Here is a 23,862-nt window from a genome sequence, read left to right as displayed (position 1 = left end):
AGTTTTGGCGATTAGGCCCTGTTGTGCGGGAGTATCATTCGGGAGGGGAGAACCGATCCGATGAAATCCCCCGGGGTCTAGACACTAGTGGTGGTGAATGGATGGTTGGGTTTGGTCTGAAGGGGAGTGGCTTAGCTTGACCCTGGATTCGGAGGGACAGGAGGTGAAAAGGGGTGGAGGAGGGTTGCGTCGAGTCACCTGAAATGACAGCTGTCAGAGGGGGGAGAGCAGATTTAAAAGGTTTAGCGGAGCGCTATGATAGGCTTGTGAGAATAGAGCGAAGTGATTGGTTAAGCTGGGGAGTGACGCCCCCGATCACTTATTGAGAGGAGAGAGAGTAGTAACATAGAAATAGTAAATTAATGAGTGGGTACGGTCTTCCTGGTTGAACTTGCGCTGAGCTTCATTAGTTACATTCCTGTCTCTAACGTCTCCTCCTCAGCCATTCAGAACTGTGTGAGTCTGCTGCGTCAGGGCCGGCCCACGCCGCACTGCGAGGCTCGGCAGAAGCGGCGGGAGATTCGTCTGAAGCTGCAGGGGGAGCAGGAGGATCTGCAGCTCAGGATGTCCGAGCTGCAGACGGCCAACGAGGCCAAACAGCTGGAGTTGGAGAACATGAGGAAGGTGAGGAGAGAAAAACACACATTAAAGGTCACCTCATCATGCTATTTTTAGGCAATAGCATAGGTCTCAGATATATAAAAATATATAAAAAACATGTCTATGATATGTTTTGCTCAAAATATCAATCAGATCACCCATTCTAGCCATGCCTCATATCCCTCTATTTCACTTCCTGTTTCAAAAGTGCTGATTTTGGGTATAAAGCTTAAAAAAAAAAAAAGGAGGGGGCTGAGCTCATGCGGGAGATTCTACCAGCAGATGCCGTATAAACTAAATACTGCAGAAATATCTAAATTATTTCCTGCTTCTTCACACACATGCTCTCCAGTACAGGTTAGCTCTAAGTGTTAGCGATGCTAATGTAAACACCGACCATATTACGTCCAAAACAGTCGGGCATTGTTTCCGATAGCAACTTTCTGATAGGGCCGTGCGTCCACATTTCCGACATTACGTCATATCGGAAGCCAATCTGGATCAGCTCCGTGGTAGCCCCGTTTTTAGAGATTTGGGTACGGAGGAAAAGAGAGAGGGTTTTATTTTCTGACGCTGCGAGAGTTCCCCGACACACCGGGGACAAATCTTTATGTATAAAAGACATCAACAAGTGCATTTTGCATGATAGGTCCCCTTTAAAGGTTCCCTCTGTGAACCTCGTCTGTTCAGGAAACCTCTGGGGAGAGATCAGTTCCTTTTGTTGTATCCTGAATCTAAAAAAGTTCAGTGAGTTTATTTGAAAGCAGAAGCAGGTATCCATGATGACGGTGTATTGCATCAATCACATTCTATTTATATAGCCCAATACCATACATTACCCATAAGTCTCAGGGAGCTTGACATGTGACACCATCTGTCCTTAAACCCTCGCAGTGTAAAAAATGATTAGTGAATAAAGTCAAGAAACCTCTCCTAGAGTAACATAGGAGGAACCCTCTACCAGGACACACATACCTGCAATAGATGACATGTGTACAGATTAAAAAACAACACAGACAATCCAAATTACAAAAATTATAATGTGAATGTATATAAAAAAGGAAACATTCCAGGAGATTGTCAAAAAAGCTTCAAGGTGCCACCAAAGAAATGATCTGCATATAAAGGGGCCTGCACACCAAACTGGCACAAAAGAACACGTCCCGACGGACCCCGACTGTTGTGTCGCCTCACGTCTCCTGCGTCTTGGCCAACAGTCGCACTGGAACACACCGCAAAGACTTCAGCCGACGGCCAAGAAGCACGTACGCACTGCGCATGCGTGAGTGGCAATAACTCTCCTTACCAGCAGGCGGCGGTAGTGTGTATTCGTCATTCAAAAGAGGCAACAACCGGAAGACAGACTGCGTGATAACCGAGAGAAGAAGAACAGACTGCGTGATATAAACAAACAACAAATAGCGTGTGCGTTCCATTTCCACTCTACAGCGAGAAGCTCATGGGGCTTTCCCCAACCTGTGTCGAGAGCTGGAGTTAAATGAAATCTCAGATTTGCCTTCTTAATAGTTTGTTTGGGTTCCTCACTTCCGTTTCGCTTCTCATGCACTGATTCGCTAAGCTGAACAGCCAATCAGAGTGATTTCTTTGGCCGACAGCCTTTAGCCGACAGCCTCCCGATTGAACATGTCGAATCGGCGGCGGAAGGTGTCGGCACGGCCGAAAAGACACGACGGTGCAGGACGCTCAAATCGGCCGTCGATAGATGTCGGGCCGTCGATGAGCGTCCTGTCGCCCTACTCAGATTGGTGTGTCTTGGTGTGTCCCGCACCGTCGACAGGGCGCTCATCGACGGCCCGACATCTATCGACGGCCGAAATCGGCTTGGTGTGTAAGGACCTTAAGACAGAATTCCATCCCTCTAGTTTGAGTTTCAGAGATCAGCATGCTGTGTAAACTGTGATCTACATGTATAGCCGTACTAGGGTCATTTTAGGTATAAGAAATACATAATGGGGCTGGGTAAGGGGGTCATTTCTGTGGTGGTTACACCTACATTTTTATCTATAGATACCTTCAGCAAATGAAGAAAAAATAGGAAAATCCACAAAGTAGTTTAATGGAATTTGCTTGTAAATAGAGCCGGGGGAAATGTCTTAACCTGCACGTTTAAAAATAGGAAATAACAAAAATAAAGAAACGGAAGCTTTAAAAAAGGGAAGCAGAAGAGACGTTCCCCATCAAGCATCCCCCTTAAAGTGAGCTATAAATAAATAATACAATATAAATAAAATCAGAATACCTTTATTAGTCCCACAGACAGCTTAATGTTACATATGTTAAATATGTGACATGCATTAAAAAAAAGTACTATGATATAATACAAAATATAATAAAAAATAAAAAGTTACATAATTTAAAAAGATACACATCCTGTAACAGTTCTTAGGATTTAGCAGCCAGGTATATATATCACAGTTATTAACGGCATTCACATATTGCACATATTGCACATATATGCACATAAATATTCACATTCATAATTCGGAGGCAAAAAGGAATGTTCTATTGATTTTTGTCAGGAGTACAACTGCATTTCGTTTGCCTACAATGTGTTCCCTTGATCCTTCATGGGATAATGTCAGTCGTGGAGGATTCTGATCTTTTTGTTAATTAAAAGTAGAATTAACAAAACTCAGAAACAGGTCGAATCCTCCATTCAAATTCTTAGCAAAAGTAGTATCAAAACAGTAGAAATGCCATTTGATCGTCAGAAAACCATTATCTGTCCCCCAGAGTAAGATTAGGATTCTGTATTCGACCCGTCCTAGTGTCTGGAGCAGCCGGTATATTCGGCGCCTGGGGAGCAGTGTCGGGTCGGAGCCCATGTTAATTACTTTGTGTACTGCTGGGAGGCTTCCTGCAGTTATTAAACACACACTCATTTATTTGTTGAATATATTTTGTATAAATAATCTGCAAAGTAATTAAAGCATTAAATACCATGGAGTCATAAGTACAGAAGTGTACTGTATGTATGCCTGTGAAATGAAAATGTGTACTTTAAATTCATCCACTGTCATTTTATACTCCTGTAAGTATTCTACACAAGGAAACTTTTAAAATACTTGAACTTAAATTGAGTATTTTCCTTTTTATGAACACACTGTTCACACAATAAATAAAGTATAGTCCCCTCGAAACCATGGAGGGTCTCCTCTGAAACTCACAGCTCATGAATACCAATAAAAGCCCCCCCCCCCCTGCTCTGTCCCCAGCCGCTGCACAGGGAATGTGTATTGAACCAGGAAGCAGGCGAGGGGCCACTTTAAACAGGATTTTCCAGTAAATCTCCCTGAACCTGAGTCACTCTGTCTGTTGACTCTGCGTCTGACCACCTGTGATTGTGTGGATTCCACAAATACTGGTGACTAATGGCCGCTTCCTGGTAACGCTGTGAAATTAACAGGAAGTCATACAGTCGGTTGAAACATACTTTACATGTGTGTGAAGCAATTACTAAATCTGTTGCAGCCTTATAGTAAATACTAAAGCAGTGTTTTTTTGTAGGGTGCTTTTTGGTTGTGATAATTGCACATTTTTGCGTAGACAAGGTGCATTAAACTGTATATATTAAAACATAAAACTGATTCATAATTCTCAACAACTGTGGAACCTGGTACACAAGCCTCCTTTTCAGTTCCAGTGAAGAGATTTAATGACTCATTTCCATTTCAATACTTCTGCCTGCTCCAGAACTACAGAAGCAAAGATACAGTGCAGATAAACAAAAGCTCCATATACAGTTTGACTTATATATTAGATAAAGGAAAGCACAAGTCATAAATAAATATATAATAAAAAAACTGGAAACATATACAGTACACCGTGGTATAAAATAAGTAGCAGTATCCTAAAAATACATAAGTGAATGCACAAAGTATTGAAGTAAGTAAGACATTTTTTAAATTGCACATAAGTGTATATTGCACACGAGTGTTTGTATTGCACAGTATTGAATGCCTTTACCAACCAGCCAACATTTTGTTCACATTCATGTCTATCCACGATGTCATCACTTTTTATTTTATTTTATTAGACATTTGTGTGACGTTATAATTAGGAAACTAATGATTGAGTAATGGCCAAACCATGCTTTGTGAGGTCACAGAGAGCTTGACCTTTGACCACCAAAGTCTAAATAGCGATATCTAAGTATAGCCGGCGTGAAGTCATAAAAACACTGTCACCATAACTCAGCAGAGAGAGTTTTGAGCAGCAGCACTCCATCAGCAGAGAGAGTGATGCGCAACAGTCGGTCAAACTAGTTCACGTCGTAGTTGTGCAACACAGAGAACAACAGTTTGTCATTGTGTGGGACGTCTCTGCTGTCCATTGAATGCACAACAATCTGCCATTGAGGTGAAAGTTTTGCATAGATGGCTGCATGAATGCACAATACACACACACACACACACACACACACACACACACACACACACACACACACACACACACACACACACACACACACACACACACACACACACACACACACACACACACACACACACACACACACACACACACACACACACACACACACACACACAGCGGCTCTTGCACTGTGCTGCTATATGTAGTCACAGCTGGGTGACACGAGTTAACATGAGGTTACTGCTTAAACCACTCGCACCACTTAAATATAATTGTTCTTGTGACATCTACTTGAATGTACAAAACTAGAGACATGGAGACTTCTTTATAAAAATGTTAAAGTACAAGGAGCCTAGAAACATCTGACAAGACAGCTGTTTAACTCAAACATCATTCCTGTCTCTCACTTTTTATAGTAGTTTTTTTTATTGATAAGAAGAGAATAGACTGCCTGGATTTGTTTTTCTTTAATTGTATTCTGAGTTTTTAGGCGTCAACCTTTTGTAAATCCGGTCTGGATCAGGTTCCAGATCGTAAGCGCGTACAGCATGTAAATGAAGCTACTAAAATGGAAATGAAATGCGAAGCAGGCATAGCTTGTTCCAAAAGAAAAGTGAATCTGTTGAGCACTTGTTGAGCGGGATCCAACTTTGTATATTGGTTTACAAACCTCACCCAAATCCTACTCATTGTGCCTATGATTGAAATCTCGCATAATTTAAGCTTTTATCAAAAGTTAATCTAAGCAAATTAAGCCAGTAGATCGAGTCAATTCCATGTTATAATACACCTAATTCACATAATATTGCTCTGGTGATATCTGCATTTCTTAGCAGGACATATTCGAGTAGTGGGCTCTACTTTACTCTCAATTCCTCTTTGGAGCCTACACCTCTCTATTTGTTAAATAAAGTTATTACTTTCAAATGACTATTTAGAGGTAATGCATTCACTTCTGTTGATAATGTGTGGAAAACAACTTGCTTTTTGACCTTTAAACTGAAATGGATAGTGTAAAAATCGTTATGACATCATAAAGTGGCCAAAATCTGATCAGCTCATTTTCAGACAGGTTTTTATATAAATGGATCAGGAGAAAAAGAGAGAGAATCTTTGTTCCTGAAGCTTTCAGAATCTCTTTACACAGAGGGGACACATGGTGATGTAGAAGAGACATGAAGAAGAGGGGACACATGTTGATGTAGAAAAGACATGAACAAGTGGATGTTGCATGATAGGTCCCCTTTAAGGTTGAAAAACAGAGAAGGTGGTTTTGTAAAAGGTTATTTATCTATCTGACATTTTTGTTGACTAATGTCTGTTTTTCTTTTTGCCAGGCTCTGGAGGAGGCGGCGGCTAAAGCAGCAGAAGAAGAACAAAAGCGTTTTCAGACTCAGACTGAACTCCAGGACCGCTACATCGTGGACATAGAGAGAGAGAAAATAGTACGTGACCATGTGCATCTTTCACAGATTAATTACGTCAGAACAAGAGCAACTTAAATACAACTTCCTCTTTTAGATGTAAGGTGCTTTCATTAGTACATTACAGATGTTTTAATGTAAAAAAGATACTCAGGAGAAAAGTTGAGTTGAGTGGTATTGTTGAATCAGAACAAAACATACACAAACTAAATAAACAATTGTGTCAAAGTTAGACCAGCGACATCCCTATTCTTCGAAGGTGAAATAACTGTTTTTGTCAATGGAGTTTGAAGAGAGTATAGATGGATATAACTGCTGCAGTTTCCTGTCAGAAGTGCTCTCTGATGGCACGGTAAACGGATGAGAGTTTTCTAAATATAGCGATCTCTTAAACAGATAATGATTTCATTAGGTAGGCCTTTCGTTTAGCTGGTTAGGTATATGTTCTTACTGCACATCAATGCTTTGCTTTCATGCTTCTGTCTGTTACTCCAAACTGAGGGCTGACTATGATTCCTCTTTCAACCCCACTTTTACAATTCAAACTATCCCTCAAAGTCACAAAACAGCTTAGAGGGAAGCGGAAACGTAACACTTTATTTCAGCTAGTGTTGATGATCTCACTGCACATGTTAGAGACACATACTTGTTGCTGTAGGGTACATTTGGTAAATGTCACCACAATAAAAGCATCTATACTGCGCCCGACTGCCTCTACTGATAACATATCGACATGCTCAGTGCACTCTGATGTGCTGTTTACACGAGAACACCTCTGCTGCTCACTGCTGTAGCATGGTCAGTAGCTACTGACCATGCTACAGATGTTAGTGCAAAATCTACAGCTCCTCTACCACAACCATCAGCAACAAGTGGACATGGAGAATTACATGAACTACATGTTGCTAAATCCACCGCGGAGAATAAACAGAAGGGCAACCATGGCAACCATGCTCGGGGGTCTTCTTCGCTGCTTTTGGTGTATTTTGTGGCGGAAGTACAGCGCCACTTACAGGCCCGGCATATGTACTACAGCGTCTCCAGCGGGTCGAGCGGTCTCGTGTGAAGGGACACGTTTATTGAGCCGAATTCGTGTGAACGGAATACTTTTTTGATATCAAATTCGGTTCGTTTGCGTTCCTGTGTAAAAAAAAATCAGGAAGTCACAACTTCAACACTTTTACTTTTATGAGTGAAAGTGTTACATGAATGTATGCAATGCACTAAATCTAACTTTGAGAGGGTTTAACATACTGTATATAGATTTAAATCAAATTATTGTTTTCATTAGAAAAAGATTAGTTAAATATTAAAAATGAACTAATTGTAAAAAAAATGGCCATTACAAATATTCATCTGGAACGAAAAAACAAGTTGAAAAGCTATAGATAACTCAAATTGCAGTAAAATTAAATGACAAAAAGCTAAATCCACCTTTTAGAAGCTGAAGGTAGTCAATATTTGATACTTTTAGTTGATAATAAGTAACTAAAATATACATTTATAATTCAAATAACTGCTAAAGTAAACGTTGATCTCTGTGAGTAGCATAAAAGTCAGTCCAGTCAAGATTCAAGCGATATGCTGATAAATCACAGGCCAGAACACTTTTGAGTGCACAGAGAACACGTCTATTACCTAACTTAGGCCTGAACCCATCACTGGGAGGGGAAGGTATGTATTCCTTATGGACTACTCGTTAAACAAAAGTCAGGAGTGTTGACACTGACCTCCTCATGTGTTTGTCGTGTTTCCACAGGTCCGGCAGCAGATGGAGGAGCAGGTGGCGCAGAAGTCCGAGGAGCTGGAGCAGTACCTGCAGCGGGTCAAAGAGATGGAGGGCATGTACCGCCAGCTGGAGGACGCTCTGGAGGACGAGAGGAGAGCACGGCAGGACGAGGAGGCTGTCCGCAGGCTGCAGGCACGGTCAGTCAACAGGGAGGAGAGAGAGTTATTATTATTAGAGTCCGTTGATAGAACTGCCTGTGCACAAAGTTATTCTGCAACTAAGCAAAAATATCAGGGGTTGTTTTAACGAGGAGGCCGTCCACAGGCTGCAGGCACGGTCAGTCAAAAATGCGGTTTTGAAATAAGGGAATTTCCTTATTACATTCAAAAACGTCACTGTCAACTTTGAGAATCTGGGATGGACGTTTCTCCCTATTCATAGACCAAAGAATGTATCCAGAGAAACATGGAGTGACTAAGGGATCATTCATGAGAATCGTTGGTTGCAACCCTACATTGAACTCACTTAACATCATAACTGGCCATCATAAAATGCATCATATAACCAAACAGCCCTCATAAAAGTGTGTTCGTTCACAAGCACAAACAAAACCATCAGTCGTATGAATGCTAGTTGCCTTCTTTTACCAGGTGGTTGAAGTTGTCCACCTCAGATTTGAATAATATAGTGTAGGACCATACCTATATAAGGCATATTTATATATTTTTTTTTCAAAATACCAAACGGATCATGCATTTTAGCCATGCCTCATTTTGCTCAATTTGCACTTTTTTATCCCTGTTTTAGCAAGGGCAGATTCTGTGAGAACAGCACCATCTACTGGCCTGGCATATGTACTACAGCGTCTCCAGCGCTTTCGAGTTGGCCCAATAGCCGTAGCGCCACCGTCCTGACGTCAGGACAGTGTTCAAATCTGGATCAGTTTTTATCAGATCCGTTGCAGCCCCTTTTTTAGAGATTTGGGTATGGAGGAAAATAGAGAGGGTTGTGTTTTCTGACACTTGGTGAGTTCCCTGGAACACCGGGGACACATATTCATGTATAAAAGACGTACAAAAGTGCATTTTGCATGATAGGTCCCCTTTAACCTAAATCACATGGACTGATTCTGCTCCTCTCTTTCTCACACAGCCAGACATTGTACTTCCCTCTCCCCTCCTCCCTCCTCCTTCCTTCCTCTCTGCTGACATTTACTTTCCACCTCACGTTTGACTAACCAGTAGTGAGCATGTCAGCAGCATACTGACCACACTGTTAAAATTAAACCGCTGTGTCACAAAGACAGCTATCAGTTTTTAATCATTAGATAGTCAGCCATGTACTGCTGTTATTCATATCAGAGGAAAGGGTAAAGTTCAGTTACTTGTGTGTAGAAATGTAGGAAACGGTTTAGCAACCTTTATTTCACAGTAATGTGTAAATCATTATAATGCCAAAGGAAACTTGGAGTATTTTGTCACCACTGGGTCCTGTGTGCAATATGCAACTTCCAAATGGGAGTCTTCAGCCACATTTTTCACATTATTACACAACAGTGATCTAATTTTGGTTTCATCAAATCTTCGACTGCCTTCTGTATATAATGTCTGAAGAATATAAACAATGCAAGTTACATTTATCCAACAATTTAGTTCATAATTGCACTACAGCGCCACCTGCTGACGAACAACACCCTCCACCTTTCTGTTGATTTATATGCAAGTTGCTTAATTTCTTTTAGACTGAGGAAACTTTGTTACATCCTGTTTCACATATTTTAGATTAAGATCCGTTGACATTGTTTTGTGCATTCATTACTTTAAACTTTTATAACCTATGAGAAATGGTTAGAACATTTCCAACACTTTAGTTAAAAATACATAAGAGTATATATTGATGATGGAATTGCAAATGTTGCTAATGTATAGCAACTAATACCTACAAACTATGATCAGGATCCAGTTGATTATGAACGTTTCACATAGGACAAATGTGATGCATTGTATTGGTGCATACTGTAGACATATTAAGACAACAAATAAATAAAAATAAATAAAAATAAAAGCAAGTATTGCAAAATGTAGGCAAGATACATTTAGAAAAAAATATATAAAAATTTGCACAATTAATCTTTATTTTCTAAAAGGTTTGTTTTCTGTTCTAAGTGCATGCATGCACACATTGTGCTCAGTTTAGGTTATAATATGCCTTAGAAAGTGTTTAATGTGACACTGCAGGGCTCAGCTGGAAACAAGAGGCTTATTCGTACATAACTTATATACTGACCAATGTTTAATGTGTGTGTGGAGCAGGTTGCTGGAGGAGGAGGCCGTAAAGAGGGCGGAGCTGGAGGAGTTTCACCTGCAGCAGCAGCGCGCCATCGCAGAGACGAAGGCTGAGAAGCAGGAGCTGGAGAGGGAGCGTCTGATCAAAGAGAACGCGCTGCAGGCGGCCATGAAGCAGCTGGATCAGCTGGAGGAGGACAGGCAGGGCGCGCTGGAGCAGTACCAGGTCAGAGAGATGTGGATTACACTATGGCTCAGTAGGAAACTGCAGGAAATAGCAGACAGAAAAAAAGTTATGAGCAGTTCCTCCCCACCCATCAGTTACTTATTTGGAGAACAATAGTTATTTAGTAGAGCTGCATTAAAAAGTTTGAAGCTTCATTCATAGTATTGATTCATAAATGCTGTGCAGCTTTTTGATGTGTTTCATTTTGTTTGTTTCTGCACAGTTGCATTAGTAGGCTTTATTCATTTTAGTAATCTACCATTTGTAGAATGTATACCAGGGGTGACTGTGTAGGATTGTTTGGTACAAACATCACATTGAGTGAAAACCCCCCCAAACTATTTTCATTAAATGCCAAATCCAAAATGCACCACACTCAAAGGACCACCCTAAAAGTACGATTTATTTATTTTTGAGAAAAAGCCAAGATTGTAGATTGTGTTTAATGTTCTGCAGTTATACTAATTTGAATACCTATAGATTACGGCAGTGGCTCAGTCAGTAGGGGCTTGGACTGGGAGCTGTAGGGTCGCCGGTTCAAGTCCCCGACCAGACCTAAAATATGGAGTGTGGACTGCTACTTGGAGGGGTCCCAGTTCACCTCCTGCCCTGCCGTGGTGCCCTTGAGCAAGACACCGGACACCCCCCTTCCCCCCCATTGCTCCCCGGGCGCTGTACAATAGCTGCCCACTGCTCCTAGTACTGGACTCCTTGTACTAGGATGGGTTAAAAGCAGAGAACACATTTCACTGTGTGCTGTGTGCTCTGCATGTGTGACCATTAAAGAGGGTTTCATCCCTCCCAATTCTATTCTATTCTACATCGAGCTATAATGAACAACAATGTGTTGTTCTCACACTGTTTATAGCTGTTGTTACAGTGATAGAAGTTATACACACAAACTAACTTTTATAGCAGGTAAATATATTTCTCAGTGTAAATTATTAACATATTGGATGTTTCTCAATCGCGAGTACACTTGCTTGGTAGCACATGTCTGCCGAGCATCTTGCTTCAGAAGCGAGTCAAGAATACTTCCTGGCATTCGGAAAAACGAAGTGTGGAACACGCTAGCAAGTGTGCAGGTGTGCGTCATATGAGAGGCCCCGCCTTACATCTTCCGCCACAGATTTGGGGAAATTGGTCCGTGCGCAAAGCATTGTGGGGATTTTAAGACCGCGGAGTCTACTCATGTGCAGCCTCGATATTTCTCCAAACGGAGTACGCCGGGCTCGGTAGATTTCCAAGTATGCTGGAGATTGGAACAGTACTTCGGCGGCACTCGATGACGTAGTATGCTTGAAATAGTGGCTCTGAAGCAGCTTTACTCGAGATTGAGAAACACCCATTGTCTTTATCTGTCTGAAGACGTCAGTTCTTTAGTAGTTTAGTGCCTTCTTTTACCTCATGGTGTGAGTTTATGACTGCTGGATGGGAGGCAGCTAATGAGAAAGTCATGCGAGACACATTATACAGGTTATTTGTTGATACAGTGCTCCAAGATATGCTGAAAAAATATATAATTTTATGACCTGTTTATAACTTTGTCTCTGTTTTCTCGTGTGAGCCAGGCGGTGATGAGGAAGCTGGAAGACGCAGCCAACAACACAAAGACCTGGAAGCACAAGGTGGCCGAACAAGAGGGCATGCTACGGCTCATCCAACCAGGTAACATCAGCAGCACCAAATGACTGTTTGATGGTTCTTCTGTCTTTGTGAGGACCAAGCTTAGTGTAACACCTTGAGAGTAGAGACATCTTTGATGGGTAAGACTGGATTCCAGGGTGAGAACAAGGTTGAAGCTATACTGCTTAAGGTTTTCATCATATCAAACATCATTTTTAATAATATTATTTGCCCACTATTGTTTCCATCCATTCACGGTATTTGCCTGCAGCACAAGCATAGCCATGACCCTCTTAATGTAAATTAAATGGCAGTTTAATACGATCCCATGTCTAGATATGTGACCAAGACACTTTCACACAAATGGTGTCAATCATACTGTTTTATTATTTTATAGTATTTATTCATTTTGCGTTATGTCTTTCTTATTTTTTATGTTTGACCTGAATTGAATATCTTGTTTTCTGTTTATATTGTGTTGTGTGCCATATTGCTAAAGCACTTTGAGCTGCGTCTGTGTAAGAAAAAATTAAATTATTATTATTATTATTATTACTACCAGGTCATGATAACATTTCAGTATCACTGGGCAGCTTCGGGCGGCTTTGATGGTTTCCTCTTGCTCTGTGGGGCTGTTTGCTTTATGCATAGCACTGAAGTTGTTACAATGAAATAATTGTTTTATGACAAGCGTTTAAACTGAGAGTTAGAGAGCAACATGTGTACATATCTGCTTGAATTGTTTTTTCCTCAAAGCTACAAACTCCTGCCATGAATCAATTTAATGGCGCCTTCATCCCTCTAATGTCCCAATAGAGTTTATTGGTAGATTCAGAGAAAAAACAAGCTGAGACTATTTTGTCATACTCTCTCAGCCAACGATGTACCGAGCAAACAAACATATAAAAATGATTGAGGGAAAAACTATAACAGTAAGATATCCACCTTTGGCTGGAGGCTTCATATTAAGAATGTTGTTTACTACAAAGTAAAAATGACGACTTTAATAGACAAAATATCCATATCACTCCAATCTCTTTTGGTGACGATGGTTTATGTGTTTCAAACGGCTGCACTTTTTCACACTTAATCATATTCAGTTGAAACCCAAGAGGCTAAAGTGCAGTTAAGATAACATTAAAGATAAAATCATAACTGTAATGTAATGTTTGTGAATGAGCGAGTGATAGCGCTCCCAATTCGTTTTTCAGGAATATCTGTATCTTTAAATGTTGTTTAATAATAAGAGGCTGACCTTTTTAAAGAGATCACTAAATAGTTCTGCATTAATATAAACATTAGCAAAATGATCTCCCATTAAAATAGAAAGAGCCGTATGTGAAAGTGTGGGAAATTAATTATAAGGTGCGCACGGATATTAAAACTAAAATCAGCTGTACACAACAAGTGTGTTCTGTTACAGAGATGGCCGCTAGCGTTGCACAACATCATATTTTGTGTTATCAACTTACGCAATAAACACACAGCGAAACTCTGGGTTATTTCCCTCTGGACATTTTAGTTGTTTTTAAGATGGCAGTAAAAAAAATGTGCGTTTTGCAATTCAACATTTTACTATCATTCTGTTTTTATTGCTGTCTTTTGTGTTAATTTCAACAAGTAATACATTTCAGCAGTACCGAAAAACTGAATCTGAGTACACTTTAATATCTGTTTATTTATCACAAGTACTATCACTTTTGAATATTTTCCATATACAACTTTTATTTTGCAACATATGCAAAATGGGATGCTTTCTTTGTAGCTGACTTTTTTTTGCAGACACCCGTGCAATGATGTAAAAAGAGTCATGTGACATTCGATTTTTGCTGACACAACATCAGCCAGAGACTGCCTGATTGCTGTATTTGCCCATAATAAAATACTCCTACCTTTCCCTTCAGGTTCCAAGGGGCATCAGATGATCACCAACTGGGGCCCCGCAGCCTTTTCTGACGCAGAGTTCAGTCATAGGAAGAAGAAATGGCAGGAGACGAAGAACGAGGAGACCCAGGCCCAGTAGAGCCGGACTGCAAACATGTCTAATAATCACAAGAGAAGAAGAGAGGGCTGCTGGGATATACGGTCTGTGATACAATGTGTTTAAGTAACGACTGGAAGACAGAGTTCTCTGATAACTGGGTTTTAAGTGGAATCCAAATTCAAGATTTACCAAGGTGATACGAGGCATTTTATGATTAGGGGGCATTCAGTAATGCATTACTTTATCCCTTTTATAATCTTTACTGAGAACCAGCACATGCTTTTGAACAAGTCTGTCGTACATTAAATTAAAGGAGCAAAACAGAAAGTCAAGTCACATTTTCACAATATGAAAGCTCCCTTTTTAGCTTTGTTGTCAAATGTATTGATCGCCATGCCAGTTGCTTGGTCTTTTATAATTGAGCAGCTTACAATGTAAAGTGGTAGTGTGTTTGAAGTCCACTGAGTGGGAACTACAGGATGTAAGATATTTATAAAGTTTGAAGAGCACATTGGCAAAGTGTTGGGTCATTAACTGATTTGTAACCCTAACAACCACCACAGATAACAAAAGGTGCTTTCACACCGGAGTACTTTTCCCTTTTAGTTCCGATAGTTCCTGGGATTTTGCGTTCACACCAAAAAGAGTACTTAGTTCATGAGAACTTTTTGATTGGCTGGGCGAATTGCAAACCACGCCCCGTAAAACTCTGAAAAGTTTTGTGAAGCCGCCATTGTATTTGCTGGCATTAGCATTATTAGCATTAGCATTCGCCCCGCGCACCAACGGAGAGAGAATAACTTATGGCAACACAAAAGAAAACATGGGAGCGGTGGAGATGAGGAGGTGTCGGCGTTCTGGCGATTTACTCGGAAGGCTTCAGTAGAAGCTGCTGGGAGTCCCAGCAGCTTCTACTGAAGCCAGTCCCCAACTCCGGGGACTTCCGGCCGGGGACTTCGGGTGGCAGTATACGCCGTGAAGTGGTTTGCGGCCTGCCAGTAAACCCAAAGCAGAGGAAGAAGAAGTGACGTCAATGGCTTTGTTTGCGTAATCTTCCCTCAGGGACTTATTCCGGTGTGAACGCGATTTACTCTTTAGTTCCATGGGGGAACTAAGTGCTGGGAACTAAGTACGGCAAAGTACTTTGTGTGAAAGCGGCTAAATATAACAGGATTGGGCTTGTGCAGGCCCTCTAAAATGTTTTAACAGTTGAGCATTGATTCAACATTTACTTAGTGCCAATGACAAATCAGTCGTAGCATAACAGTAGAATACAATGTACCTCTACCAGATACATTTTGAAAGACATTTACATCTACTTCAGGGGCTGAGAAAAGTAAACCAAGCGCCACAAAGTCTGTGGGCCGCATGTTTTCTATAACGTATGATCTGTGTGAGAGTAACAACTGAAATGTAAATACACACACCAATAACAAAAACATACTTGATTATGTATTTTGTACATGCAAACAGAGATGTACATGTTTATTTACATGTAGAGCGGGGAAGGGAGATCCGATGACAAGTTGTCACTCAGACGTCTGGCCTGACCTGAAGTATTTTCGGCTGTCCACGCATGGTTTTACCAAGTTGGACCACGTTTGAAATGCACTACCTTTAAGGGGACTCGTTCAAAGTTAGGTGAAGAGATGTTTATCCGCAACTATCAAGGAATGCTATCTTTAAATTAGTGTGATCTTCTAAAACTGCAACAAACTGTTCTCTTTCCTGTGGTATCTTGAGTTTTTATGATCATATTAACATGGAAAATAAGGGATTTTTGTACATAGAAAGTGTTTTGCTTACTACGGTAATGAAATGTTGTATGAGGGCAGCATCAGGATGACAGGTCAAGTTGTCTTCTAAAGAAACATCCTAAATTGAAATAAAATGTACATTACGATTCACTAAATATTTTTCTCATCAGGAAAGAGCTTTTTTTTTCTCCAGTTAGTCTGACCTAGATTGGTATCTGTCTGAAGAATTAGCTCTTAAACATTTCCTGCTTGTAAACACTGTCAGAAACACGGCACTTAGCCAAAATCACACTCCAAACAAGAATGCTAACCGCTGAACATTTGTGTTGTTGTTGTTGTACTGTACCCATCAGTGCCTTTGATACTATCATGACTCATTGATTTCTATTTTATGTTTTTGTATATATGTAAAAAGCCTGAAAGACTGAACTATGGATTAAATACATCTGGAATAACTGGTGTTCTGTATTCAATGTATTTTGTCTACAACTTAAAAATATTTTGGATTTGACCTTTTAAATATTAACGTTCTAGAAAATGGTGCACAAACATTATACAAAAGACACTACAATATGATATGTATATGCCCTTTATGATTATCTATTAGTGCTTTGTAATTATTATGAAGGAAATGTACAAACAAGGAATAGGTATTCAGTCAAAATATTGAAGATGGATGTTAAAAAAGGTACAGTGGTATGTAGAGGAATTGTACATAATGGACATTTTAAATAATCATAAAACTGCATTTCTTTTAAGATTGCAAGAAAAACCAGATGGAGAAAAAGTGGGAAAAATTGTCATTACTCCCAAAATAGCAACGAAGACTACGAAAGAGCAACTGATTAAGTGGATAAAACAGATGATAGATAGAACACTAAAAACTCATACTACCCAAACATTACTGTTGTCCTTTTGAATTTTGAATTTAGGGTATTTCTAGGTCTTTTATATAGAAGTAAATTGTGATAAGATGACATACATGATCTGTACTACACAACATACATGCCAACTGCACAAACCAACTTTTTACCCAAACCATCATATGAACACCAGAGGGTGCTAGAGCGCCACAAACACAACGCCACTACAGACAGTGGTTAGGGAAGTTCAGTATTTCTGATCAGCAAAAGACACTAACTGTTGTACGGTAATAAATACACATGTATGTGTAAACTGTGTCTCATGTGGGGACACAACAATGGAGAAAAACTGAGACTTAATGTCCATGACTGACTTCTTCAATTTTCCAAAATACAGTGGATCATTATCTGGCTATGAAACAGGATCATCATGTACTGTTTCATACATATAATTATGTGTAACAAAATGTTCTGTTTTTCTATTGTCTGGTAGTTGTCTGTCTGGGACTTTAGTTACATTAGATATGGGGCACGCAAGGGAGTGTAATAAGGACTTACAGGGAATAAAACATTCTTGCCAATCACAGATGGATACTGCAAAAGTTATTCTTAGGAAAAACTTTGGTTTAACACTAATTCAACTTGAAGAAATCAAACGTTGCATATTTTGAATATAAGACACAAAATGTCTCAAATGTTAATTTACAGGACAAGAACTTCAAAGATGAAATTACATTTAAGAAGTTTTAATTTAAATCTACAACTATCTAGCCAACAATTATGTAAATGAGAGAACAGCAGAAATAATTGTATCTAACCTTATTTAGCTATAACTAGAGCTTCAAAAAAATCTTTTGGTTTTGGACTGACCATAAAAGATCACCTTGGACATTTTTAGGTAAAATAATAAAATCGATAAATCTGGTTTTTAAATAAAAAAAACTACATATCGGCAATCAGTAATAATCGTTACTTTCAGCCCTAACTCAAACGGAGAGTTGACTGGAGGCTGTGTTTGACAAAGACCTGACCGCCACGCAGCGTTTCTCTGTGGTTAATCTGCAGGTCAGGAACTTTTCCGCCCTCCAAGCAACCTGACAATGAGCGTCTAATCCTGACAAGATTCAATAAGCGTAATGCCTGATACTTCCAGAGCATAAAAGACGTATCTACACGTTATTCAAAACAGGCTGCCTTGTAAAATCTGCACTTTGAGATGAGCCCCCCCTCGAAAGATCCCCAACAAAGTTAATTCACTCCATCCTCCCTGTGTATCGTGCAACAGTCTTTAATTTGAGTGAGACGGGACAGACCAAACAAACACAAAATACACTCCCAAAAATCTGCGGTCCAGATGCGCTCGGCACACATACCACAGCTGCACTAACATTGCTTTATGCAACAAGATGGCCTGTCATTAACGCCGAGTGCTGCGCCGGATGCGCTCAGTCAAACCTCCCCTCAGCCACCCCCCATAACCCCCAGCAGCGTCTGTATCCCATCAGTCCTCTCTCTTTTAAACATCCTCACACTCATCAGCCTGAGGTTATGAGGCTTGTGGCACGCGTGCTGCATTCCTGGGAGGTGATGCGAAACAGAAATGCATAAAATTCCCGATCTGGAATCCATCGCAGGGGGTGTGTGTGTGAGTGAGAGAGAAAAAAAGGCAGCAGGGGGGGTTAGTTGGAAAATAAAGATGAGGCGGGGTTAAGGGGGTCTCACTGCCCCCTTGAGTACCAGAGCATCTGAGATACAAAGAGTCTGAGGAATTCAAAATATATAGGGCTTTGAAAGTTTTAGGAATTCTGGGTATTTACAGCGAGTGGGGTTCTCGGGAGCCCGGGGCCTGTAGAGGTTTACGGAGCACAAGGGTACTCTTGGGACAGCCAAATAAAACGCCTGCAGAACATTTACCTTCCTTCACAGTATCGCATATGACAATTCATGGACCCCAGGGGTGTGATACGGGCGTATTAAGAGTTCAGGGAAGCATCTGGCGAGAGAGTAGACAAAAATAGCATATCAATGCGTATTCGCATTATAGATCTCCACGGAAGATTAAAAGGTCCCTGGAGGACTCCTGTAAGGGTCAACGACCCAAACAGATGTCCTCCCAACTCCTCATAAAAATGAAAAACAGCAAAAGTGGGTCCAGAGAGTGAGAAATTAACAGCAGCATTCCACTTCACACCAACAGAAATGTCTATTACTGTAAAGAGCTGCTCGGCCTCAACCTTATTTCACCTGCGTGTCATCCCTCCTGTCCACCAGCACGTGTTTCTGCGCCTCGCCCTCCTGACATTTCACAACATCACATGTGGGACTTAAACCAATGACTGAAGGTTTTAGTTAGATTTCGTGAGGTTCAAGGGTGCAAGGAGACGGAATTTGGGACAAAGGATCTGGCTCCAATCAGCGCATCTGACTGAGGTTGACTCTGCACCCACAGGAAGGCCGAGCCGAGGCCACAGCGGGGAAACCAAACTCTTCTTTCTCAATTGTTCATTCCAGATATAAATATCTTCTGACAATGTAAAGTGCAGTGCTAAAGGTGAGCCGTGTGCCACTCTGATAGCAGTTGTATTTTTACCCTCATGGGTCAGAGGTTACTGGGGATACATGTAAAAGTACATGCACATGCACTTACCTACTGTAAATCATATTCAAATGCATGCACATGAATACTTACATGCATGCATAGTTTACACAACGGGGTACGTGAATGCTGCATGCACACAATCATGCACCCCAAAAACACATAAATCAAAACTAAATACCTACTTAATCTAAATGTGCTACAGATGCAGATTCTTTTTTTAATTCAGCCTGCTCTGAACTGTAATATCGCTGCAGTGATGTGGCTGGATGTCTACTCTATCTGCGAGGAATGCTTTACGTGACAAGATAGAAAGACTTCAAAAGTAAACGTCTCATCCTATTCCTCCCCCATGAACACAAAAGAATGTTAGGCAAGGCGCAAATATAAAACACAAGTGTTTCTGTGAAGAAGAAAAAAAAAATTCCCTGCAACCCCCATGGACTGCGCTTCTCTCCTGCCAGCACATGAAGTTATTTCTTTTTTGCTTGAAACCGTCTGACTCATCATTAGTGACTGAGCCAAGTTTGGAGTTGGCCTCCTATCAGAGCATTGTTTACCAGCATCCTACTTAATTGCACGGAGTATATGAAATCATTCTAAGGAAGTTAGTGAATCAATCAGCAGAGCTCCTCTTAACCGGGTGAAAGGCCAAGTGCTTGGTTAGGCAGATGCATAATTACCTGAAGGCTCTTGTATCATCATCCCTTCCCTAAATACACACCCTTTCTCTCCCACACATAAGTATGTCATGAAGGTGTGAAAACATCTGCTATTCATGAGCACAGATCAACACAACATGCTTTGCTTAACCTTTTAAAAAAAGACATATGTCTAAAAGGAGGGAATGGTACCAAATCTTAACTGTCATGATCCTCCTGTAGTAAGTAGACAGGTCTGGAGCTTCGCCACAACACCTCCCTTATTGGATGGACAAAGTGCCAGGATTTAAATTCAGAATCTTACGTTTTGTTAATCAGACACACCTAGTAACAATGTGAATTCCTGTCTGTATAAGCACTGAAATCAATACATAAAACACAACAGCAATTTGAATAGCTTGAACTGCTAATATTTCATAACATTTCAAAGTGTGAATTGAATACCATTATATGGGCTTCAGGATACAGCAGCAAAAGGTAATTCATCTAATTCAAGACAGAGAACACTCTTTATTTGTTTCCTAACTTTATCAGTCAAAAGCATCGCTCCATCTCAACCATAAGGAGCCCAAAATCATACATACATCTCTTTCCAGGACATTTACTCTTTCCGTAAATGTCCTGTCATCTCTGCTCATTCTAAGAAATCGTTACAATCGTTAAATCTGTGAGGAACATTTCCGTAATTGTCAAACATGTCTAAGCCCCCTATTTAACAGATGATTTAATGTATTTTATGTTTGAAAAGGGGCTCACTAAATCTTCCGAACCTCTAAAAACAACTATTTGAAAGACCATCTCTAAAGGACGAAAAAAATAAACATTCCTGAAGTTAATCAATCCATTTCCCAACTTAATTTGGAAGTGATGCCCTAAACCACAAAGTCCTAATGAAGACAATGTGACATCAATACTTTGGCTGGAAAAAGAGGATATTAACTCTGAAATTCGAAGAAAACATTACAATCATTTAGCTCACAAGAGCGGGAGTCGCATATTAAAGTCTGAATCAGACAAGGGTGAGCAAAGGCTAGCGATATTCGCCAGATTTCATTGTCTTGATTGATTTCAACGCAGCATAGGGCGAGGACTTTTGCCTTTCAGCATGCGATGCCTCCATAACAGCATATGACTCATGGCGACAGAATGCGATGGAGCAGGAAACATCACTCGCAATTAAACTGTTAACTTCACTGGAAAAACTATAGTAAACATGCTATTTTCGGAACACGTTTATGAGCCACTTGAGGGACATCCATCTCCTGGAATCGTAGAAGACAATGTGGAATAAAGCCCCAAAACATCTTGGAAATGCAAGCTACGTTTGCTCTGCATGTTACTTTAGTACAACAATAAAAAAGATATACAATTATAGACAGCAAGCACAAGATTCTTGCAGTTATAGTGTAGATTGGTTTTATTGGTGAAGGGCAAGGAATGTATTACTTTTAGAGGCACATATACACACAGCGAGTGAAAGTTTCAAATAGGAACCATAACACTATATATGTAGCAATAAGGTTTGCCAGTGAGAATCCCCAGTAATAATACATTTAGTTTAGTGCCATCAAAGAAGATGTGAATCCCCTGAATGTGAAGCTACTCAGTGGTCCTCATAAGAGCAGTGGATGTACTGCTCATATGTGAGAATCTATTACAATTGGTGGAATACGTTACTTGAAACACACAGCAAATGCACTTGGCAATTCTTGAATAAAATGCGGGACGACGTAAGTAATTAGGCTAAAAAAGCCTATTTGTTACATGTCTCAAATCCAATTGAAACCTCACTAAGAACAGATTATAGCAGGACATTTCTAAAAATATTTGAAAGACCAAAGAAGTGAGATATTCATTGACAAATAGTACAAAATTAACAATATATCTGGTGGTGGTTGACAGTGTCTGGCAGGTCCTTTGATTTTTGGCTTTTAAAATCCATTTTCCATCCTGCAACCCACGCACTGGAATTTCAGGACTCTCCAAATTGATCTCTGACGTCTTTGCACTTTCAACAACAATGAAAGATAAGTGAGAATCGAATAATACCAGACACAGCTATAAAACACAAATATGTGGCAGTTGCAAGTCAAAAAAGATGAATCATCCTATGGGTCAGTTCTATAAAAAGGTACTGTCTAACTGATTGGACCGTGATGAGGACCATCTGTTTGGATCAGAATACTTCCTAAACTACAATCATCAACATTTACATTATCATTATTGAAAAACCTTGTGATAAGGACTATCAAGCAAAGATTTATGATGCTTCACTGAGTTCATTATCATGCATATCAAAGTATTTTAAGGACTTGGTGATTATCTCTTATCTTCTCTTGCCACCACAACATGTCATTTCTAAATAAATGTTTCAAGACTTACCGGATGGTTTGCCACAACAATTCATACAGATGTCATCACTTTTATCCCCTGACCATTGTCTAGTGCCATCATCAGGTCAAGTAAGTTCAGTTTGTACAATACTTTGCCAAAATTAAGTGTTTACCAACAGTCTCAGTGATTTCAGCTTGGATTTATTTGGCAATTGTTATCATGTGAACACTCAAACTAAAATTGAGCACATGGTAAACATTACACCTGCTAGTCATTAAGATTGTCATTGTGAGGGACAAATATGGTGCTCAGAGACTCCAGAAAATAGTAAAACCCTTACTTTGTGAACATCTGGTGAATCATTAATTCAAAAGGAGTTACCGCACCATTGCAACACGCCACTCGTTTGTGAAATATTGACAATGGTTTTAAGAGGGACATGTCAAAGCCTGTTACAAAATGGTCAGAATATCAGATCAACTAACATCTGTGGCTTAATGTGTTGAGATTTCTGGATTGTTTTGGAACAAAATTCCACCCACACTGATATTCAGACACGCTACTCACATTTTCAACTGCTTAATAATGGAAAACCGTGGAACAATTTAGTTTCTAGCAAAATCATGTAAGCCTGGAATGATCTTAGTGTTCAAAAATTCAACACTGTCAGCTCCACACGCAGCATCCAAATGTGCAGGCTGTATGTCATGTTGTGGAGATTCACCTATGAGAGGATGTGAGATGTTACTGCCAACAGAACACCAGATGGGTACCACAGGGCGCTTATACTTGTCAATAAGAGGCCAAATGGCAGTGTAACTGTAACAAATCAGAAATTAATATCCAGAAACAATTTAACATGACATCATCAGAGTAATAGTGTCAGTTGCGTATTCGATGGTAAGTTCTGAATCTAGACACTCATCTCTACGAAACTTCAGGTTGAGATAAAAGGCCACAAGAAATAATTATCTAGAAATATAATATATATATTGTATAATAAATATATATATAAAATATCTTGATGCATGAGGGTATGTATTACTAGGCATTAAGACTGAAAATACAACTACATTTAAGAAAAAGTGCTTAAGAAGGTTAAATCTTTGGGTTGTCTGTTTGTCAGATGGGTTACGGAAAATTATTGGGACAATTTTCATGTAGCTTGTTGGACGGGTTAAAGGTGGGGTAGGTAATTCACTTCAGAAACACTTGTTATATTCCATGGAATGCTCTTAACATCCCGATAGCAATGAATACATTAAATGCTTTGACAATAAATATATAAAAATATGTCATCTGTGGAAGCCGTGGCGCTGTAAAAAGCACGACCAATCATCTGAGCCGGCCCGGCTAAAATAACTGGATGGCCTACCTGCCT

At 40.1% G+C, this 23,862-nt stretch overlaps 1 protein-coding gene across 1 annotated transcript in view; it reads left to right on the top strand.

Moving 5' to 3' along the window:
* swap70b (switching B cell complex subunit SWAP70b) overlaps positions 1–14,778 on the top strand; it is a 35,860-nt gene extending 21,082 nt beyond the window's left edge. The window contains exons 7-12 of the mRNA XM_034149242.1: positions 443–624; positions 6,333–6,440; positions 8,179–8,345; positions 10,461–10,659; positions 12,231–12,327; positions 14,190–14,778. Of these exons, the coding sequence (XP_034005133.1) occupies positions 443–624; positions 6,333–6,440; positions 8,179–8,345; positions 10,461–10,659; positions 12,231–12,327; positions 14,190–14,308 (872 nt within the window). The 3' untranslated portion in view covers positions 14,309–14,778. The remainder of the gene's footprint in view (positions 1–442; positions 625–6,332; positions 6,441–8,178; positions 8,346–10,460; positions 10,660–12,230; positions 12,328–14,189) is intronic.
* Positions 14,779–23,862: the final 9,084 nt, after the last annotated feature.

The sequence above is a fragment of the Trematomus bernacchii genome, unplaced genomic scaffold (genome assembly GCF_902827165.1).
Source record: "Trematomus bernacchii unplaced genomic scaffold, fTreBer1.1, whole genome shotgun sequence".
In the NCBI taxonomy this organism is placed as follows: Eukaryota; Metazoa; Chordata; class Actinopteri; order Perciformes; family Nototheniidae; genus Trematomus; species Trematomus bernacchii.
This window is presented reverse-complemented; position numbering and strand designations above follow the sequence as displayed.